The following is an 18,543-nucleotide window of genomic DNA, read 5'->3' as shown; positions in this document are numbered from 1 at the left end:
GTGTATTTAACTAATTGTATTTTAATTACTTTGTGATGTCGATGCTGTTAAGGGAAGCTTGTAAACTTTAAAATAGTCACATTAACCTTTCACCGGAGGTTTACAGTTGGCTGAAAAATACTACAGTGCATATAGCCCATTAAGAAATCAACTCCTTATATTCTTTTCTTTGATTAAGGTTAATAATGCAATATAATGTTACACCCTTGATTTCTTCTGCTTATGCTCAAGTTATTATTATGCGAATACAGATATTATGAATTCATGTTCTGTCTGTCTGGTTTAAAAAAATCTATATTTCTATCTAACTTATCTATACCTTCTGTCTTTAATATCGCATCTTATGTCAGTATATCCATTAATTTCTACACCTCTTTATCTTCTGTCTAACAATGCATTAATTTTCTCTGTCGGAAGATCTCAGCTAAACTAATAAACTTGCACATTTTTCTATGTATCACAACACATGTGCGAACACAAACCCACATTACAAAAAACCCACCAAACCAGACATTCTTCAATTCTTCCATTGCCTGCTTTGCTTTGATGAATTTCTGCATGCTTGCAGTTCCCATCCCCTTCTCCATAATCCCAGAGGCATGTTCACAACTAACCGACCCTTCTGTGTCTCCATTTCAGGACTCGCTCTAGCGCCGAGCCTCACCCCTGCACCACAACCCACCATCTCCCTCCTATCTGACAATGATGCCGAAACCCTGAGTGTGGAGTCGCTGACCCTGCTGCCCCCCGCCGACCCGCCTCGTCTGCGTTCCTTCAGCACCCAATCCTCCATCCAGGATGAGGACGAGGTAGCCAACACCAGCCGACCCGAAGATGACTGCACAGGGGTAAGGGACGCACAGTCTCAAGACATTTCAATCATACCAGAAGAAGATGAATCGTCTCCTGAGTCCGGGCCTTTGCTTGCTGGAGAAACTGAGGATTTGATGCAGGCTCAGAGGGAGGAACCCGTGACTCAGCCTGAGGCAGACTCTATGGGCGTCCTGGCCAACCAAGAGGACAACCCAGACCTGGAGGAAGAGACGGCGATAGACTGATGTCTCTTGGTACTAAAATTGAAATGTTCTGATGAATTTGGGGCTAGATTACTAAAGCAAGAAATGCATGTTGTGTTGTGTAGTCAATTGAGCACGAACGATTCAGCATATGCCTTCAGCTTTAGTGGTTCAGTCCCTCAGTTGAATCTGTATCATTAGGGAGGGTACCATTAATTCTCTTGAAATCAAGATCAGAGCAAAATGGCGCTGACAGAACAATGATGTTATTGTTGGTCACAAGTTTTGCTTAAAGCACAGTCTTTGCTTTATTCGGTCTGTTCTGGTGCTGAGTGTTGTGATTGTTTGAGTGTGTGTGTGTGTGTGTGTGAGAGAGTATGGTTTTTATAAGACTGAGCAGCCTGAGAAGAAAGGGTGTGTTTGTATAATAATAAATATCTGAGTGGGTTAGTGGGAAAATACCTGCTTGATTTTACCAGTCTTAACACTGAGGAATGTACCAAAAGACTTCTGGGTCTGTCCAGCGGTGCTCTTTTCCGAAGGTATATTTCATTTTGGCTGAACATTGATTTGCACTTCAAAGGTGGGTTTACAAACAAAAAAGCCCCTCGGTCTTTGGAGATTGTAAGAAGCAGGAATGTGTATAAAACAACCTATTTTAATTCCAGATCATTCAACCTATGAACTCTTGCTCGCTTTTGGCAGGTATTGGATCGTTCCATCCAACCATGCTCCACTAAATCGGACTTTAAAAACTAAAATGCTGACTAACGTGCATCAGTCACATTTTTAAAGTGATCTTTTCATCAGGTGAGCGCACCTGATGTCATCGAATTCATTCCTGAGAGTTTATGTCACTGCCGTACCTTTCACATGTTGGTTTTCTTTCCTTAACCTCCTGGAATCTGCAGGCACCAGGTGAATAGACCTATTTTGTCCATGCAGTTGAGCTTTTAGTACTTAAAAGTGGCCTCTTTACCACTTTTCCTGTGTTTTAATGTTCGTTAACACTTAATATTCTAGAGGTCATTAAGAGCTTGTGCTGGACACACTTAATCAAAGCTGGGTGTGATGTGTTTGTGGTTTGTTTCGTTTGACTTTGGTGTGTTATAAGAGTAATTCAAGACTCATTTATTTCACTTACAGACTGTCGTCACTAATGGACTGAAGTTGAAAATATGTTTTCAGTTTCTAGACAGCTGCACATAGAAAGGATCCACACGCTGGCACTGATGCAAAAATGTGGTAACTGTGACTGAGCGCTTATTTCCAAAACAAAAAAACAACTGGACTCAGATTGAAGCTTTATTGGCAGAGTTTGTCAAATATATTAGAAGCAATACACATAATTCTGCATATATCAGTATTTCCAGGTTCAATTCAATGTCAAAAAGAGGCGCAAGGGGGGTATAAATTTGTACACAGTGTAAAGATTTGTTTTGATCTAATCTTAATCTAATTAATTTACCAACTGGAGCTATCGAAGTCATGCAATAAATTATTCTGATGTACATTTGGGTTGTCTTTTAATATGAGTGGAGTCTCATTAAACAATCTCTCCTCACAGGGTTTATCTGTGGTAGTTAAACTGACAAAATACATCTTCAAATTTCCTGTTCTGATGAAAAATCAACACTATTAAATTCCCGAAAGTCTCCGTTTCCTAGAATATGTGGGCCTCTCTGTGTTTGGGTCTCTTGATGATAGAGGAAAACTCTGGCTGAAATCCAGATATGTCTGTTGCAACTTGTCAAATCCAAAAGTTTCACTGTAAAACCGAGAGTCGATATGCATTTTAGAACTAAAGCATGTGTATTTTATTACAGAGATGACAAAAATGAAGGTGGAAGGTTCCTTTTTGTCTATTGGTTTGCAAATTTGAATTAAAAGTGAGGTTGTTTTCTTTCTTACTCTGTTCTTGGCTGCATATTTATAAGTATGCAATGGAATTACACATTCCCAGAATTCCCCGTATTTCTGGGATTTCTTTTCTTGTTTCTCCAGAAGCAGTGATGGATCTGTGCAATACTGAGAAAACTGCTTTTTCCGATTGTTTATATGTATGATTTGAATTCTCAGCATTTTCCCAGAGACTTCACATTAAGTTCACCCCATCTTCACTTCCCTAGATTTGAGGTCTTTAAATAGACATGTTAGCAATAAGCAAACCAAGAGCAACAATCTGCGTAATTTAAGGATCCTGCTTCTGTTTAGCAGCAGATCCTCTTCTATTAAAAGGATCATGATGTCAATAAGAACAAAACAGAATTTTGGTAATCTGAAAGATAATTTTCTATAAAAGCATTTGTTGAATAAGCACAACCTTTGACTTGACCGTGGTTTCTCTAGTCTGAGAAACAGGTTGATATGAGACTTATTAAGAGTGAGTATATAAATGGATGTGTGCAGGCGAATTCTCTAGAGGCTGTTTTCCAGGAGCCCGTGCTGAAAGTGTCTCATGGCTTCTGCTGAAGCTGCCTCGCAAGGGTGTTATTTCTAAAGAAAACACACTCACCAGTTTGTGGTTTACATTACACGCCATTTGCTTGAGAAATGCCATATGACTTGCCACAATTCGGCAACCCGTATTTCACTGTAAGCAGATTAGATGTCGAGATTGCTGCAGGCGATACATTGCACAGCTGTTTGAATAATAATTATTGGCCTTTTTTTTTTCCTTTTTTCATATAAGGCCTGTTCATGCTAAAGATGTGGTTGTGTCATGTAGTTTTCATTTTAAAAAGCAACAACAAAGGCACAGACGAACAATATCTTTTCAATAAATGTATTTATTTTTTTGCCTGATGAATGATAAGAACTTTGAAATCCAGTCACACCAAGGATAACTATGAAGATGATGAAGAGAGTCATAAATAATGGTTCTATATGTACAAGAATAAAGGAGTCCACACTGTATCTGTAAAAATGATAGCACAGAGGAAAGATAATGTAGCATTTGCTTTTTTGTCAGGACATGATTTTTTTTAAGTTGATAAACAAATGAAACTCTGATAACCAATCAGATTGCTTTGAGGAGTTTAAGCATTTAAAGTGAAGTAAAAAAAACTGAGGAACAGGCGTTTTATTGTTACCAGAATGAATATTACATTATTGTCTGCTCTAAAATGTATCTAAATCTAAAATTTCATATTTATAGCTAAAGTTGTCTTTATAGTTATCTCCCTCTTTATAGTTGTGTAATTTTACTATAGCTGTCTATAGCTAAATATTGCTATATCTCTCAATTTAGTCATTGCTTTATAGTTCGCTTTGTTGTTAATTACTGTTGTGGAGATAAATATTGTTATTAACTTTTTGATCGTGTGTTATCATCTATTAGCGTGGATGATAATGTTTAAATAGCTATCTTAGGGATAATTCAGCCAAAAATTTTAATTCTGTCATCATTTATTTGTCCTTTTACTTCAAATCTCTTCTGTTTAACACAAAAGTGGATATTTTGAAAAATGTTTGAAACCTGTAACCATTGACTTCTGTAGTATTTGTTTGTCCTATATATATATATATATATATATATATATATATATATATATATATATATATATATATATATATATATATATATATATATATATATATATATATATATATATTATACACACACACACTCACTGGCTACTTTATTAGGTACTCCTTACTAGAACCAGGTTGGTTTCCCTTTTGTCTTCAGAACTGCCTTAATCCTTCATAGCATAGATTCAACCAGGTAAGAGAGTTACTCTTGCCTTTTTGTCAGCTTGAACCATTCTGGCCATTCTCCTCTGACCTCTGGCATCAAAAAGGCATTTGCATACACAGAACTGCTGCTCACTGGATATTTTCTATTTTTCAGACCATTCTCCGTAAACCCTAGAAATGGTTGTGCGTAAAAATCCCAGTAGATCATCAGTTTCTGAAATACTCAGACCAGCCTGTCTGTCACCAACAACCATGCCATGTTCAAAGTCTCTTAAATCACTTTTCTTCCCTATTCTGATGCTCGATTTCAACTGCAGCAGATCGTCTTGACCATGTCTACATGCCTAAATGCATTGAGTGGCTGCTATGTGAATGATAAGGATATTTGCGCTGACGAGCAGTTGGACAGGTGTACCTAATAAAGTGGCCAGTGAGTATATGTATGTATTAGGGCTGCCCAATATATCCCAAAATAATCATTTTATGATAGTAGTATATAAATATACGTATCACAGACATGCATTGGTGGTGGCACAGTGGTGCAGTGGGTAGCGCTGTCATCTCACAGCAAGAAGGTCGCTGGTTCGAGCCCCAGCTGGGTCAGTTGGCATTTCTGTGTGGAGTTTGCATGTTCTCCCTGTGTTTGCGTGAGTTTCCTCCTTGTGCTCTGGTCTCCCCCACAATTCTAAATTGGCTGTTGTGTATGTGTGTGAATGAGAGTAAAACATAATGCTGGATAAGTTGGCGCTTCATTCTGTTGTGGTGACCCCCGATTAATAAAGAGACAAAGCCGAAAAGAAAATGAATAAATGAATTATGCGTTGGTTGGCCCACTAAGAAATAAACAGTAATGGGCAGAGGCAGAGTCGAGACAATCAGAGTCAGAATATCTGTGGGGGTTTTCACTCAGTCATAGTGTTTAAAGACTAAATGTCTGTGCCTTGACCATTTTTTTTATCTGAATTCGAATTAATTAGATGTCAGAAATATCTTTTACCTCTTTTATTGAATATCATCAAATAGAATCTAATAAAGTATCTAATAAAAGTTTCAAAGCAAATGTTATATAGTAGGAAATATCGTTATCGCTACATTCGACCAAAATATTGTATGTTTTCCAGTAACATACAGTCCTAGTATGTATGTATGCATGTAGTCATTTGTTCATTCATTCCAGTTCTTTGAGCTCGTGAAAGCCACCTAAGTGTGTCTGGAAAAGGCGTGAAGGGTTAGAGAAAGGTGGTCTTTTTGTTCTGTCAGCATGAAACTGCCCACATTTTCTCAGTGGAGCTCATAAGGACGTGATGCCTTGATGTGGGATGGCTAGAGATGAGTGTTGGCATAGTAACCATTATGTGGGTAGCCTTATCACTCGGCTTCCAGGAAATTGACGTTGTGGTCTAAACCATTGTCAATTTTAAAAAACCACTCCCAGGGGTCTTCAGCATCATGACCATAAATAGATTTCAACTTTTTTTTTTTTTTTAAAGACAGATTGATTATGTGTAATGTGTTTCCAGAGTAACATCACGTCAGTGAGTGGGTTGTACTGTAGTGTAAAGATAGTGACTTGTTTTGTCATTCAGAAAAAGCCATGAGAAATATGAAATAACCCTTTAACTGCCCCATTAAGACAACGTTTTTGAATTGCATTTCTGAACTCCCAATGTAGCTAGTTAACACACTCAATGCATTTTTTTCAGTGCATCTAATAATTTCTAAAACATTAGCCTCTACCAAATAATGGATGTATCAGTTTATGGTAAAAGTACCAGACTTAATACAAATACTATAAAAAAATGTGAGCATATGAAGTGTAGGACCAATTTATTTTAAAACATAATCAAAATAAAACAATTTTAAATACTAAATCATCTTTATTTTTTGAAGTATGCCATAAAATATTTTAGATTCTAATTTTTTTTATTACAATAAAACCAAAATCAAGCGTAGTAGTGCAACAGGAATGTTTGTATATTTATTTATTTATTTATTTTTTTGTAAACCATTATTTAAAACAGTCATTCTTAAATGGCTTCAACAGTCGTTATTTAAAACAGTCAAAATACGGTCAACCAATTGATAGAGCAGGCAGATAAAGGTATAAGCCAGAGGGAAAAAAACATGAACAACAATTATTTACAAAACTATTATTTGCCACTAATTTTTCTGATTTTATTTTATTTTTTATTTCCACAACTCATTTAATTTTGAGAAACTGTTGTCTTTGCTATTATATTTCTGTATGTTTTAACTATGGAATCCTCCTCCAACAAACATTAGGAATGCTGTTTCCTTGGACTCACTCTAAAAAAAATGGTAGGTTACTGGGGTACCTCAAGGCTCTGTTCTTGGGCCACTTCTCTTCTCCATCTACACATCATCTCTAGGACCAGTCATCCAGAGACATGGATTCTCCTACCACTGCTATGCTGATGACACCCAGCTATACCTCTCTTTTCATCCTGATGATCCCTCGGTTCCAGCTCGTATCTCAGCCTGCCTGTTGGATATTTCACACTGGATGAAAGATCATCATCTTCAGCTGAACCTCGCAAAAACGGAAATGCTTGTAGTTTCTGCCAACCCGACTCTACACCATAACTTTTCAATCCAGATGGATGGGGCAACCATTACTGCATCCAAAATGGTGAAAAGCCTTGGAGTAACGATTGATGACCAACTAAACTTCTCTGACCACATTTCTAGAACTGCTCGATCGTGCAGATTTGCACTCTATAACATCAGAAAGATCCGACCCTTCTTATCTGAACATGCAGCTCAACTCCTTGTTCAAGCTCTTGTTCTCTCCAAACTGGATTACTGCAACTCTCTACTAGCTGGGCTTCCAGCTAACTCTATCAAGCCTCTTCAACTGCTCCAGAATGCAGCAGCACGAGTTGTCTTCAATGAACCTAAACGAGCACATGTCACTCCACTGCTAGTCCGTTTGCACTGGCTGCCAGTTGCAGCTCGCATCAAATTCAAAACTCTGATGTTTGCCTACAAAGTGACTTCTGGCCTTGCTCCTTCTTATCTGCACTCACTTCTGCAGATCTATGTGCCCTCCAGAAACTTGCGTTCTGTGAATGAACGTCGCCTCGTGGTTCCATCCCAAAGAGGGAAAAAATCACTTTCGCGAACGCTCACGCTCAATCTGCCCAGTTGGTGGAATGAACTCCCTAACTGCATCAGAACAGCAGAGTCACTCGCTATTTTCAAGAAACGACTAAAAACTCAACTATTTAGTCTCCACTTCACTTCCTAAGCTGCAATTGCCTCTTTGAATATCACACTAATTGTACAAAAAAAAAAAAAAAAAAAAAAAAAAAAAAAAAAAACTACTAACACTTCCCTTCTTAGACTTTACAGACCTGAAACTTGCCTTTAGTACTTATTCATTGTTGCTCTTGGTTGTGTAAATTGCTTCCTTGTCCTCATTTGTAAGTCGCTTTGGATAAAAGCGTCTGCTAAATGACTAAATGTAAATGTAAATTTCAACCCAATTCTGGGTGTAATACAGACTAAACCAACTGCTGAGTTAATTTTTTTTATTAAATGAATAGTACCGACTTTAACCCAATATTTGGGTTAGTACATATTTTTCAATTTGGGTTCAAATAACCCATTTTTAAAGCTACTTAAAACTCATATTTATAGGACTGTTTTTAATTTGTAAAATCTTTTTTTATTCTCACTGTATCTTTATTGTTTTATAATGCTTTGTTGCGTTTTGTTGTTTTGTATGTGCTTTGGGTGTGAGAAAAGTGCATTACAAATACAATTAATTATACTATACTGTAAAACCCAACATTTAACTTTATCAAATGAAATGAGTGTAGTTAACTCAAAATTAACTTAAAGTTAATTCTACTCATTTGAACAGAGTTTTGAACTCAGTGTTGAAGGTAATAAGTTAAATACTTCATTACTTCAACTTAAATGGAGTAAGTTCACAGTACTCATTTACATTAGTTTTTTTTTTAACTCAAATGGTTTGTAAATTGTAGCAATCCATTTCCTCAAATGGTTGTTGCCTTAACTTATTGGGTCTTACAGTACTCACTTGGTTTGAGTTCTCTTCATTTATTGGGTTTTACTGTGCTGAAATTGCTTCATTTACTCAAATGGAGGATTAGTATTCATTATGATTAGTTTTTGAACTTAAATGGTTTGTTGCAATCGGTTTTTAATCAACTTTCTGGGTTTCACAGTGTATAATAATAATAATAATAATTATCATTATTATTATTATTATTAATGTTTTGCAACTACTATTATTATTATTATTATTATTATTATTTGCCACTAATAGGAACTGAATTTCAAAAACTGTACTTTTATATTTTGCTATTTACATATTTTTATAATATTTGTCAAAATACTAAATTAATTTGATGTTTTATTGATATAATAAATATAAATATAGTATTGTTTTATTTTAAATGCTCTTCATTGTTTTCCACAAATTACATTTTTCACAAATTCCCCAAAAAACATATTATTTAATTTTCAAAATACTATATTATATGCCACTAATATTATTCATTCATTCATAGTCTCTATTTCATAGGTTGCCACAGCAAAATGAACCACCAACTATTCCAGCATATATTTTACACAGTGGATGCCCTTCCAACCGCAACCAAGTATTGGAAAACACCCATACACACACACAAACGCACTCATACACTACAACTGTTTTATTTAATCCAATTCACCTATACCACATCATTGGAGTGTGGGTGAAAACGGAGCATCCGAAAGAAAACCCACACTAACACAGAGAGAACTTGCAAACTCCATACAGAAATGCCAAGCCAGGATTTAAACAAGCGACCTTCTTGTTGTGAAGCTAAAGTGCTAGCCACTGAGCCACCGTGCCACCCTCGGCAAGATTAATTCTTCTATTTATCATTTATATTTTTTAAAAATAGCCTCAGAACTAAAGTATTTTTTGTTTTAATTTGTATTTTATTATTTTTTTTATTTCTTTTCTCCCCCAAAACTATATTGTTTGCCACAAATAATACCAATTTTACTGTTTTATTATTTATTTATTATTTATTTTAATTATATTTTTTTATTTTATGCTTTTTAATCTATTAAATTTTTTAAACACTATATATATTATAAGTTTATTATAATTTATATATATATATAAATTAATATTATATATTATATATATATATATATATATATATATAATATATAATTTGTACTTTTATTACATTAAATTTATTATGTATTTTTTACTATAAATTTTATTTTTGTTCTGTGTACTTCTCTTGAGGTCATTCACCGTTCATAAGCTCAAACCTAGGCCATTTCTCTGTGCTCATCACCCACACGGGCTTGTGTGTATGCATATCTACCAGTGTCTGCGTTTTGGAGGGGAGCGCTGCGGTTCCAGGAGGAAGTGTACGGCACTCTGGAGCACATGTGTGTATGTATGTTTGTGTAAGTTGAGGCCAGATGCAGTGGAGATTAGAGCCTCTTCAGGGAAACACAACTGTATCTTTTCCTGGAACTGACTGTGCTTTCATGTGTATTAATCACTACAGGCGAGCGAGCGAGGGGAAGATGATAGACCGATTAAACCTGGCGATTCACACCGGCTCAACCTTACCCCAAAACCTTATCAAAACTGCATTCAGTCTTCTACATTAGTAGGTAGTTTCCTGTTCATGTCAGATTTGGCTGTGAAACAAATGTAGTTAATCAGTATGGCCAAGGGAAATCCCTGGTTCATTTGCACTGAATGATTTTCCCTTGACTTCCACACAGTATTATAATTTCATTAGAATCAAGAAGGATAAGATTAGATTGATCTGACCTTTGCATTGACTAATGATTTACCTTTCTTCAGAAAGCACCTCATTGTTTTTGTTCTATATAGGAAGATCAGTCAGGATGCAAAAAGCAATAAAAAACAAAATGTAACAAGATCTCACAGTCGTAGGTATTAAATGATGACTGCGCACATCACTTCCTTCAGCCGTGAATGGAATTCCAAGCAGCGAGCTGAAGTTTAGAAGTATAGTTTTGTTCTTAGTCACTTTTCTGAGTAAGCCTGTCATATCTTTATGTGGCAGAGTTGTATTGATAGCAGGTATGAGCGTCTCTGGGGATCTCAGGCTCCGCCTTTTACACTCCATCAGTCCTCACAACCCACTTCATTTCTTGTAAATGTCTGTCTGAGGCATAAGCAGTTTACGGTCACCACAGCTCCTCCCCTCAACCACGCTACTACCTAGATTAATCAGCCTGCTTCAGTACAGAACGTCTGGCCTCAGCTTCCTATAAGTCCCCGGCTTCTTGTCATTTTAGGAATTCAGGTACAATGAGCCTGTAATCTAGTAAATATGTCATGGCTTTAACTTGTCAGATTCTAGGAAGAAGAAAAAAAAAAAAAAAACAGGTTTCTTGACATGGATTAAAGTCGAGATATGAATTGTGAAGCTTGTTAGGTTAGGCTTGATTTGTGTGTGGGGAAACTTTTTTAAAAGTTCTCGTCTGCGTTGTTTAATTCGGAAAATAATATTAAAATTTTGACTAAAATAATGATTTATAATTTCTTTGTAATACTTAGTTCACTAAGCCTTTGACTCAACTTTCTTTAACACAACTCGATCCAAATCCAGATCAGTGAATGAACCCCCCAACAAATAGAAATGAAAACTGAGAAGTTTTAAATAGTTTAAAAATATATTTATTAATTTTATAAAACTTACTCTCTTGAAATATTTCGCTCTGCATAGCAGAAATGTAACGATAACAGGAAAACAGCATTTCCATATAGTGTAAACATTCACAGACAACGTAAACTTTCATTGTGCAGTGTTCAAGTCTGATATTCCAAAATGTGCTACAGTGCGATTCCTGCATCCTAAAACGGAGCAGGACCACGAGGAGTCCATCAAGTATCTCCAGAATATTCCAGCAGCGCTTTAATGCAACAAGTCTCGTCTTCATAGCGGATGAGGGAAGGCATGGAGGAAGTCTTTGAGGATTGGTTGCACAGGGATGCAGTCGATGTCTTTTCCGTCGCATCTTTCCATAATCTGTCTCCGGCACAACTGCTGCAGGGACTGCACTGGCTCTTTCCTGCAGGGCCGAATGAGTCCCTTCTTTGGGGAACTGATGTAGTGTTCCAGCAGTTTGAAAAGAGAGTCAAAAGATTCCTTGCTTCCTGTCAGGCTGAATTTGGAATTCTTGAAGTTAATCCGGATGCTGACGGGACCGTTTTGTGCTTTGTAACTCAGTGTAAAGAAAACGTCGCTCTGACGACTGTCCCGGATCAGGAAAGTTCCCACTGACTCTTTCTTCAGCTTCAGGTGTGCTTCCTCCACAGTCATGGGACCCCAATAAAAGCCACTCTCCTCTAGCATCGAGGTGGTGTTGGAAATGATCTTGAAGTCTCTTGCATAGTTGAACGGCTTGAAATGTGTCTGGAAAGCCACGGTACTCTGCCTGGGCCTGGATCTTTGGGATTGGAAGACGTCTGAGGAGGCCTCAGTGCTCACTTGGCGATCTTCTATGCCTTGATTCCCTTCCACTGAACTGTGCGCCACCATCCTACAGGAAAGACCAACCGGCGTGGTCTTCCATACTGTACCACAGGAAGGTCATCTAGATGAGACTCATCGGTCTGTTGAAAAGCAAGAACAACACTGTTAAAGCTTCTTCAACTCAGTAGCATCAGCTATTGGACGTCACATAGGTTATAATGAACTTGCTTGTTTCTGGCAACATGGATAATGATGTGATTGTGACTTAATTAAAACTCACAAATGCACAGTAAGGGTTATCTGTGGAATTACTCCTCATTGTTTACGCTCTTATCAAGACGCTGGGCGGTTACCTTGCCTTAATTATAAATGTATATCTTTAATATATTATTTAAGTGTATTTAGCACTATATAAACGTGTAATGTACGTTTTATATAGTTGATAAAAAGTAAGTTGGTTTTATATTCGCACATTCTCCTTAATAATATCATTTCAGAAAAGTATTATTAGCAAATTCTAAATAGTGAAATCATATATTAGCAGCCAATAAATATCAAAGTACACTGTTCACAGCCAAATAGCCTAAATAGTGCTAATGTTGGTTTAAGTCATATATACATGTGATTTCAAACCCTATATTTAAATTAGCGTAGTAAATAATATAGGGAACGTTAAATGAAGGAATGTGCGAATATAAAACCAATGTTACCTCATTTAAAGTTCATCAGTTGAGTCTTTAAAGGTGTTACATTTCAACTTGCAATACAACAAGCTACATTTATTTTTGCGAGCGGCGCGAATTGAAACATTTACACTTATAAACAGACCGCTGAACTGTTGTTAACAGTTTAATTAAGAAGCGCATAAAGCTTGAATCTTACCGTTTTAGTAAACAAGTACTCCAAGAGCAGGCAATACAACTTTGCCTCTGACAAACTCTCGTCGCCGCTTCCAAAATCGGGCGTTTTAGAACTCCCATTGATTTATTCCACCGTTATATCTCGTTAGAGGTTTCCTCAGAGCGCGACCTCAAACTCTGTGCTCTTGCTTTCTGCTCTTTGTAATGTCAGAATGAAATGCTCGAGAGGCGCATTCAGATATACTTTGAGCTTACAGCCAGCCCCGCCCATTTCTTGGAAACAGCAAATCAGAACAATTAGTCCATTCTGAATTGAAAGCAGTAGCCCTTTATTTTTTCACTTCTCTTTTAAACACACGCCTTTCCAAACAAAAGCGGCATTTATGATAAACTTTCAAAGAGGAAGAAAATGACATCTATAATCATGCTGTCATGTGTTTGTAAACTGTCATGTGTTTGTAAAAAAGCTCAGTTAATCAGTAGAAGCAGGCTACAGACAGACAGACAGACAGACAGACAGACAGACAGACAGACAGACAGACAGACAGACAGACAGACAGACAGACAGACAGACAGATAGACAGATAGACAGATAGATAGATAGATAGATAGATAGATAGATAGATAGATAGATAGATAGATAGATAGATAGAAAAGTGCATATGCTTATTTTCAGGACTTAGTTTGTTTTACATCTGTGCATTTCAATAGAAGATATAAGTACATTTTCAATACTATAATACAATTTTGTACATTTCATGTATGTATGTGTGTGTGTCTGTCTGGACAGAATTAACAACATTTTATCATATCATTATTTAAAATATGTACATCTAACTTCTATTGCAATGTCCAGATGTAAAACTTAATATCACAATCCTGAAAATAAGCATACTACAGGGTTTGCACATTATGTGTCTCACTGTACATTGTGAATAAACAAAGTCAATATTGACAATGCCCATCTGCATTTGTTTTGATATTATATGTTAAGCTGCTTTGACACAATCTACATTGTAAAATCACTATAGAAATGAAGATGAATTTTATTGAATATTTTTGACTGTTGGAAAGCGGAGAAGCACATGTATGCATGTATTTAACATGTTACCATAGTATATAAGTATTTGAAAATGTACATCTATCTTCTATTGCACTGCACAGATGTAAAACGAAATTTCACAATCCTGAATATAAACATATGCACTTTTTCGAGTTATCTCTTTTTATGAAATAAAAACTCATGCGTCCTGGGTTTGCACATTATCCATGTCATGCATTGCACATAAACATACATATTATTGATGCATATCTGCAGTTGACCTGTTTTTTTTTTTTTTTGACTGTTAGTTGGAAAGTAAGCTGATGTCCACTGCGTACAGTTTTAGCCATAAATGAAACTCAATTTTGGCCTGCAACTCCACACCTGCGCACCCGGCGAACATTTATCCATGAGTTTCATTTCTTACAAATAGAGATAGACTGAGATGTCTGTATACACTCAGATGTGGTAAACACTGCACAACTGCACCAAAAGCCACCTGTTTATTAAACACACTTATGCAAACATCTTTATTCTCTTGATTAGGCTTAAATAGGTTAAATTTAAACCACCTAATTAAATTGAGTAAAGTTCAACTTAATTTGTTTGTTTAAATTCAGCCCAACTAAATTTTTTACAACCACTTAACTTTAAAAAAATAGTGATAATGAATAATGATTCCAAGGAATCATTCTTGAAACTTTTTCTTAAGTGTAGGTTTGCATGCGTTTTTGATTAATTTGTTTTGTGTGTGTGTGTGTGTGTGTGTGTGTGTGTGTGTGTGTGTGTGTGTGTGTGTGTGTGTTTATCCAATATCTGCATGAGCTTGTACTCTTTAGTTGCAAACTAATTGTATTCCTATAGCCAAGTCAACAAGATGAATGACATCATTATTATTAGCACACCTTTGGAACATTTTGAGTATGAACTCTCCTGCCCCTGTGTTTCATTTAAATGATATCATTGCGAAACTGAAATTCCAATCATGCAGATTAGGGTTGCCTTTCAAACGACTTGTTTGGATTGGAGTAGAATTACTGGCTCCTATACTTTTGGTTTCGCTAGTATTTCTCAGAAAGACGATATTTAGTTGAAGCACCACTAGAGGAGAGTAACGTGCTTACACTTCCATACACAAGGAAGAGAAATCTAAACATACACAAAGCTTTTATTATCTTCCGTGAAACAAGCCACTTTATCAGATGCAGGAACTGCTTGAACGCGTTTAGCACATTTTTATGCAGTGACATTTTGAGACCATGACGCCAGTGTAATCATTCGAGTTTTAGCTTAATCTAGATATCTTGGCAGAAAGACCATATATTGCGTGTCTACTTTACGTGATGATAGGTTTGAGGTCTTAATTTAACAGTCATACAGTCCTCAGCATATATGTGTACACCCCTCACAAATATCTCATTTAAATTACTATTTTCTATATCATTGGTTCTCAAACTGTGGTACATGTACTTCTACTGGTACGCAGGCTTCCTTCTAGTGGTACGCGGAGGAATTAAATATGTCATGCATATGCTACACACTTTTCAAAATTTATCAAAAATTATGCATATCATATGCCATATATGACATATAGCCTATATTTCTGGGCTAATATGCCACGTTTTTTAACTGTGCAGAGTTGCAGCTGCTTAACTGGGCGTACTATGCTACTGTATATTTCAATACTGCTCATTTTGGTGGTACTTGGAGAGACAATTTTTTTCCTGAGGTGGTACTTGATGAAAAAAGTTTGAGAACCACTGTTCTATATGATTGCTTTACAATATTATATTTGTGCAGATACATTAGATTAGTCAGCACTGAAGCTAAATCTGGAGCCAATCTAACAAAATAACTTACAACATTGGTTCAAAAATTAGTAACCAAAATTTATATATTAGGGAAAATATTATTATAATAAATATTACATATTATATAAAATGTTTTTGCTATATTTTGCATGAATTTAAATGTATCTTTTAATTTCCAGAGATGTTCTGTAACGAACAGTTTATTATTGCAATAAATATATCTGTTTAATAAATCTGTTTTGTTCAAATGCACCAATATATATTACCCATTTTCACTAAAAAATAAATAAATTCATTTTAAAATGCGGTTTACTCATTTACACTGAGAACTGTATATGCATGCACATATCCTCCAAGTGCATCTCACAGACTGTAGACTAACATAATTAATTTGCATGTCCGTGTAAATCGGTGTCATTCACAATGCAGTGCTTCAGATTTATAATAAGCTATCTGACTGAATCCCCTCTCTCATGCAGAGACTCGAGGTGAAATCTGAAAAATTATTGCAACATATATACAGTCTGTAGCCATATGCAGTTGTATAGTCATAAATATATGAATATAATCCTTACCTTGTTCCTTTATGGTACAATAGCAATATGTTTGCATATACAAACAATTCAGTCTGTTTCTTTCTGCGTATCCCACTGCTTTACAGGAAAACGAAAGCGAAAGCTAGTGAACTGCTTTAATACAAAGCTACCTGGAGATGGCGTTGTAATTCTCTAATGTTTTTTTCTCTAAATTACCTTACGTTTTCATGCGTTTTTCTGAAAAATGGGGAGTAGCCTATTTAAATGTATTATATTATTTGCTGCAAGCCTGCAAAGATATACTTAACTATACATTTAGTCTCACATTTATCATCCTGTCACTTATCATTAAAGTAATTCTGACCGGTCACTTTCAGTTCGAGGTCACGTGAACTAAACCCCACAAGCCACAAATAGAAAAAGACTCGAGTGGTTTCCTTGAATAGCAGCCAGTGTTTAGAAATCCATCTACCCTTGTTTATTTATATGAAACAATTCTTATCATGGCCTCATTAAACACTTCCCTTAAGTTTGTGCAGTATTTAGTACACAATTATTTCCTCATTCCTTCTATTGATCATAAGTCTCAAACTCAATTCCTAGAGGGCCACAGCTCTGCATAGTTTTGCTCCAACCCTAATAATAGTCTCTAGTGGTCTTGAACACCGTGATTAGTTGGATCAGCTGTGCTTGATTAGGGCTGGAGCAATACTGTGCAGAGCTGCAGCCAAATCCCATTAAACATAAATATACGTTATGTAGTAAGAGTTTTTTTGTGACCTAGATTAAACGAAACCGTCTCTCGACCAAATAATAACAACAAAAACAAACGTGTTCCGTGCAAAGTCGTTGAATTATTATAAAAGGTGTGGATCATTCATCAGACACACGCACAAAAAAATCCCTAGCTTTCTCGTTGGCTTTCCTTATCACGTGACTCGCCCAGCAGTATCTTTACATGAAAACGCCACCTTTTCTGTAAGCACTGTTCATTGTAAACAGGGCAGAGGTGACTGTTGCATAATGTTGAGCCAGACATTTTGATTGAATAGGCTTTGTTTAAGCTTATAGTAGCGTATCTGGTGTCTGCATACTGTATGACTTTTTCATTTATTATTATTATTATTATTATTATTATTATTATTATTATTAAAATTATTATTATTATTATTATTATTATTATTATTATTATTATTATTATTATTATGGTCATACAATGTCATTGGAAACCAAACCCATGTTTGATACAAGTATTCTTCAAAATATATTGTTTTGTGTTCTTTAAATATAAAGAAATAAAATGCTGAAAATACATTAATGGTTTGACTGTCGATTAGTAAATCTATTTTGGAAGGCTTTTATGGAAGGGCATCCGCTGTGTAAAAACGTGCTGGATAAGTTGGCGGTTCATTCCACTGTGGCAATCCAGGATTAATAAAGGGACTAAGCCGACAAGAAAATGAATGAATGATAATACTTACTTTATTTATTCATTCATTTTCACCACAGCGGAATGAACAGCCAACTTATTCAGCATATGTTTTACACAGCGAATGCCCTTAGAGCCGCAACCCAGTACTGGGAAACACCCATACACACTCATTCATACACATACACATACACAACAGCCAAATTAGTTAATCAATTTACGTATAGCGCATGTGTTTGGACTGTGGGGGAAACCGGAGCACCCGGAGGAAACCCACGCCCAGCCAAAACTCAAACCAGTGACCTTGTTGCTGTGAAACGACAGTGCTAACCACTGATCCACTGTGTCATTATTATCATTATTTATTATTATTATTATTATTATTATTATTATTATTATTATTATTATTGTTGTTGTTGTTGTTATTATCATAGTCATACAACGTCATTGGGAACCAAACCCATGTTTGATACCACTATTCTTCAAAATATCTTCTTATGTGTCCCTCAAAAGTAAGAAAATATAATGCTGAATTTACATTTATGGTTTGACTCTCCGTTAGAAAAGCTATTTGAACGGTTAAATATTAATTTGTATCGGGCTTGATTCGACGTCTAACTTGTCGCAGTTAATTTAACT

The 18,543-nt window shown here is 35.9% G+C and overlaps 2 protein-coding genes across 15 annotated transcripts in view; one reads left to right on the top strand and one right to left on the bottom strand.

The window, feature by feature from the left end:
• clec16a (C-type lectin domain containing 16A) overlaps window positions 1-2,527 on the top strand; it is an 81,251-nt gene extending 78,724 nt beyond the window's left edge. For 12 of the 13 annotated variants that reach the window (XM_087244541.1, XM_087244543.1, XM_087244539.1 and 9 more), the window contains one exon: window positions 640-2,527. In XM_087244541.1, the coding sequence (XP_087100667.1) occupies window positions 640-1,058 (419 nt within the window). In that variant the 3' untranslated portion in view covers window positions 1,059-2,527. Of the gene's footprint in view, window positions 1-568 lie in introns of all 13 variants that reach the window. The other variant, XM_087244548.1, reaches the window with a different exon arrangement.
• Window positions 2,528-11,404: 8,877 nt separating this feature from the next.
• socs1a (suppressor of cytokine signaling 1a) lies at window positions 11,405-17,363 on the bottom strand. Of its 2 annotated transcripts, none has more exons than XM_087242502.1 (2): window positions 16,515-17,363; window positions 11,405-12,366 (listed from the first exon to the last, which is right to left on the bottom strand). In XM_087242502.1, the coding sequence occupies exon 2, from the start codon at window positions 12,290-12,292 to the stop codon at window positions 11,687-11,689; it is 606 nt and encodes a 201-aa protein (XP_087098628.1). In that variant the 5' UTR covers window positions 12,293-12,366; window positions 16,515-17,363; the 3' UTR covers window positions 11,405-11,686. The 2 variants fall into 2 exon arrangements, with proteins under 2 accessions (XP_087098628.1, NP_001003467.1); NM_001003467.1 differs by lacking the exon at window positions 16,515-17,363 and adding an exon at window positions 13,109-13,282 and having other exon boundaries at window positions 11,412-12,366.
• Between the last annotated feature and the right edge of the window lie 1,180 nt (window positions 17,364-18,543).

This window comes from Danio rerio, chromosome 3 (assembly GCF_052040795.2).
Source record: "Danio rerio strain M-AB ecotype USA chromosome 3, GRCz13ab, whole genome shotgun sequence".
NCBI lineage: Eukaryota > Metazoa > Chordata > Actinopteri > Cypriniformes > Danionidae > Danio > Danio rerio.
This window is presented reverse-complemented; position numbering and strand designations above follow the sequence as displayed.

Excerpts from the sequence above, each read along its gene's own strand:
- socs1a (XM_087242502.1), bottom strand. The coding sequence starts at position 12,292 with ATGGTGGCGCACAGTTCAGTGGAAGGGAATCAAGGCATAGAAGATCGC.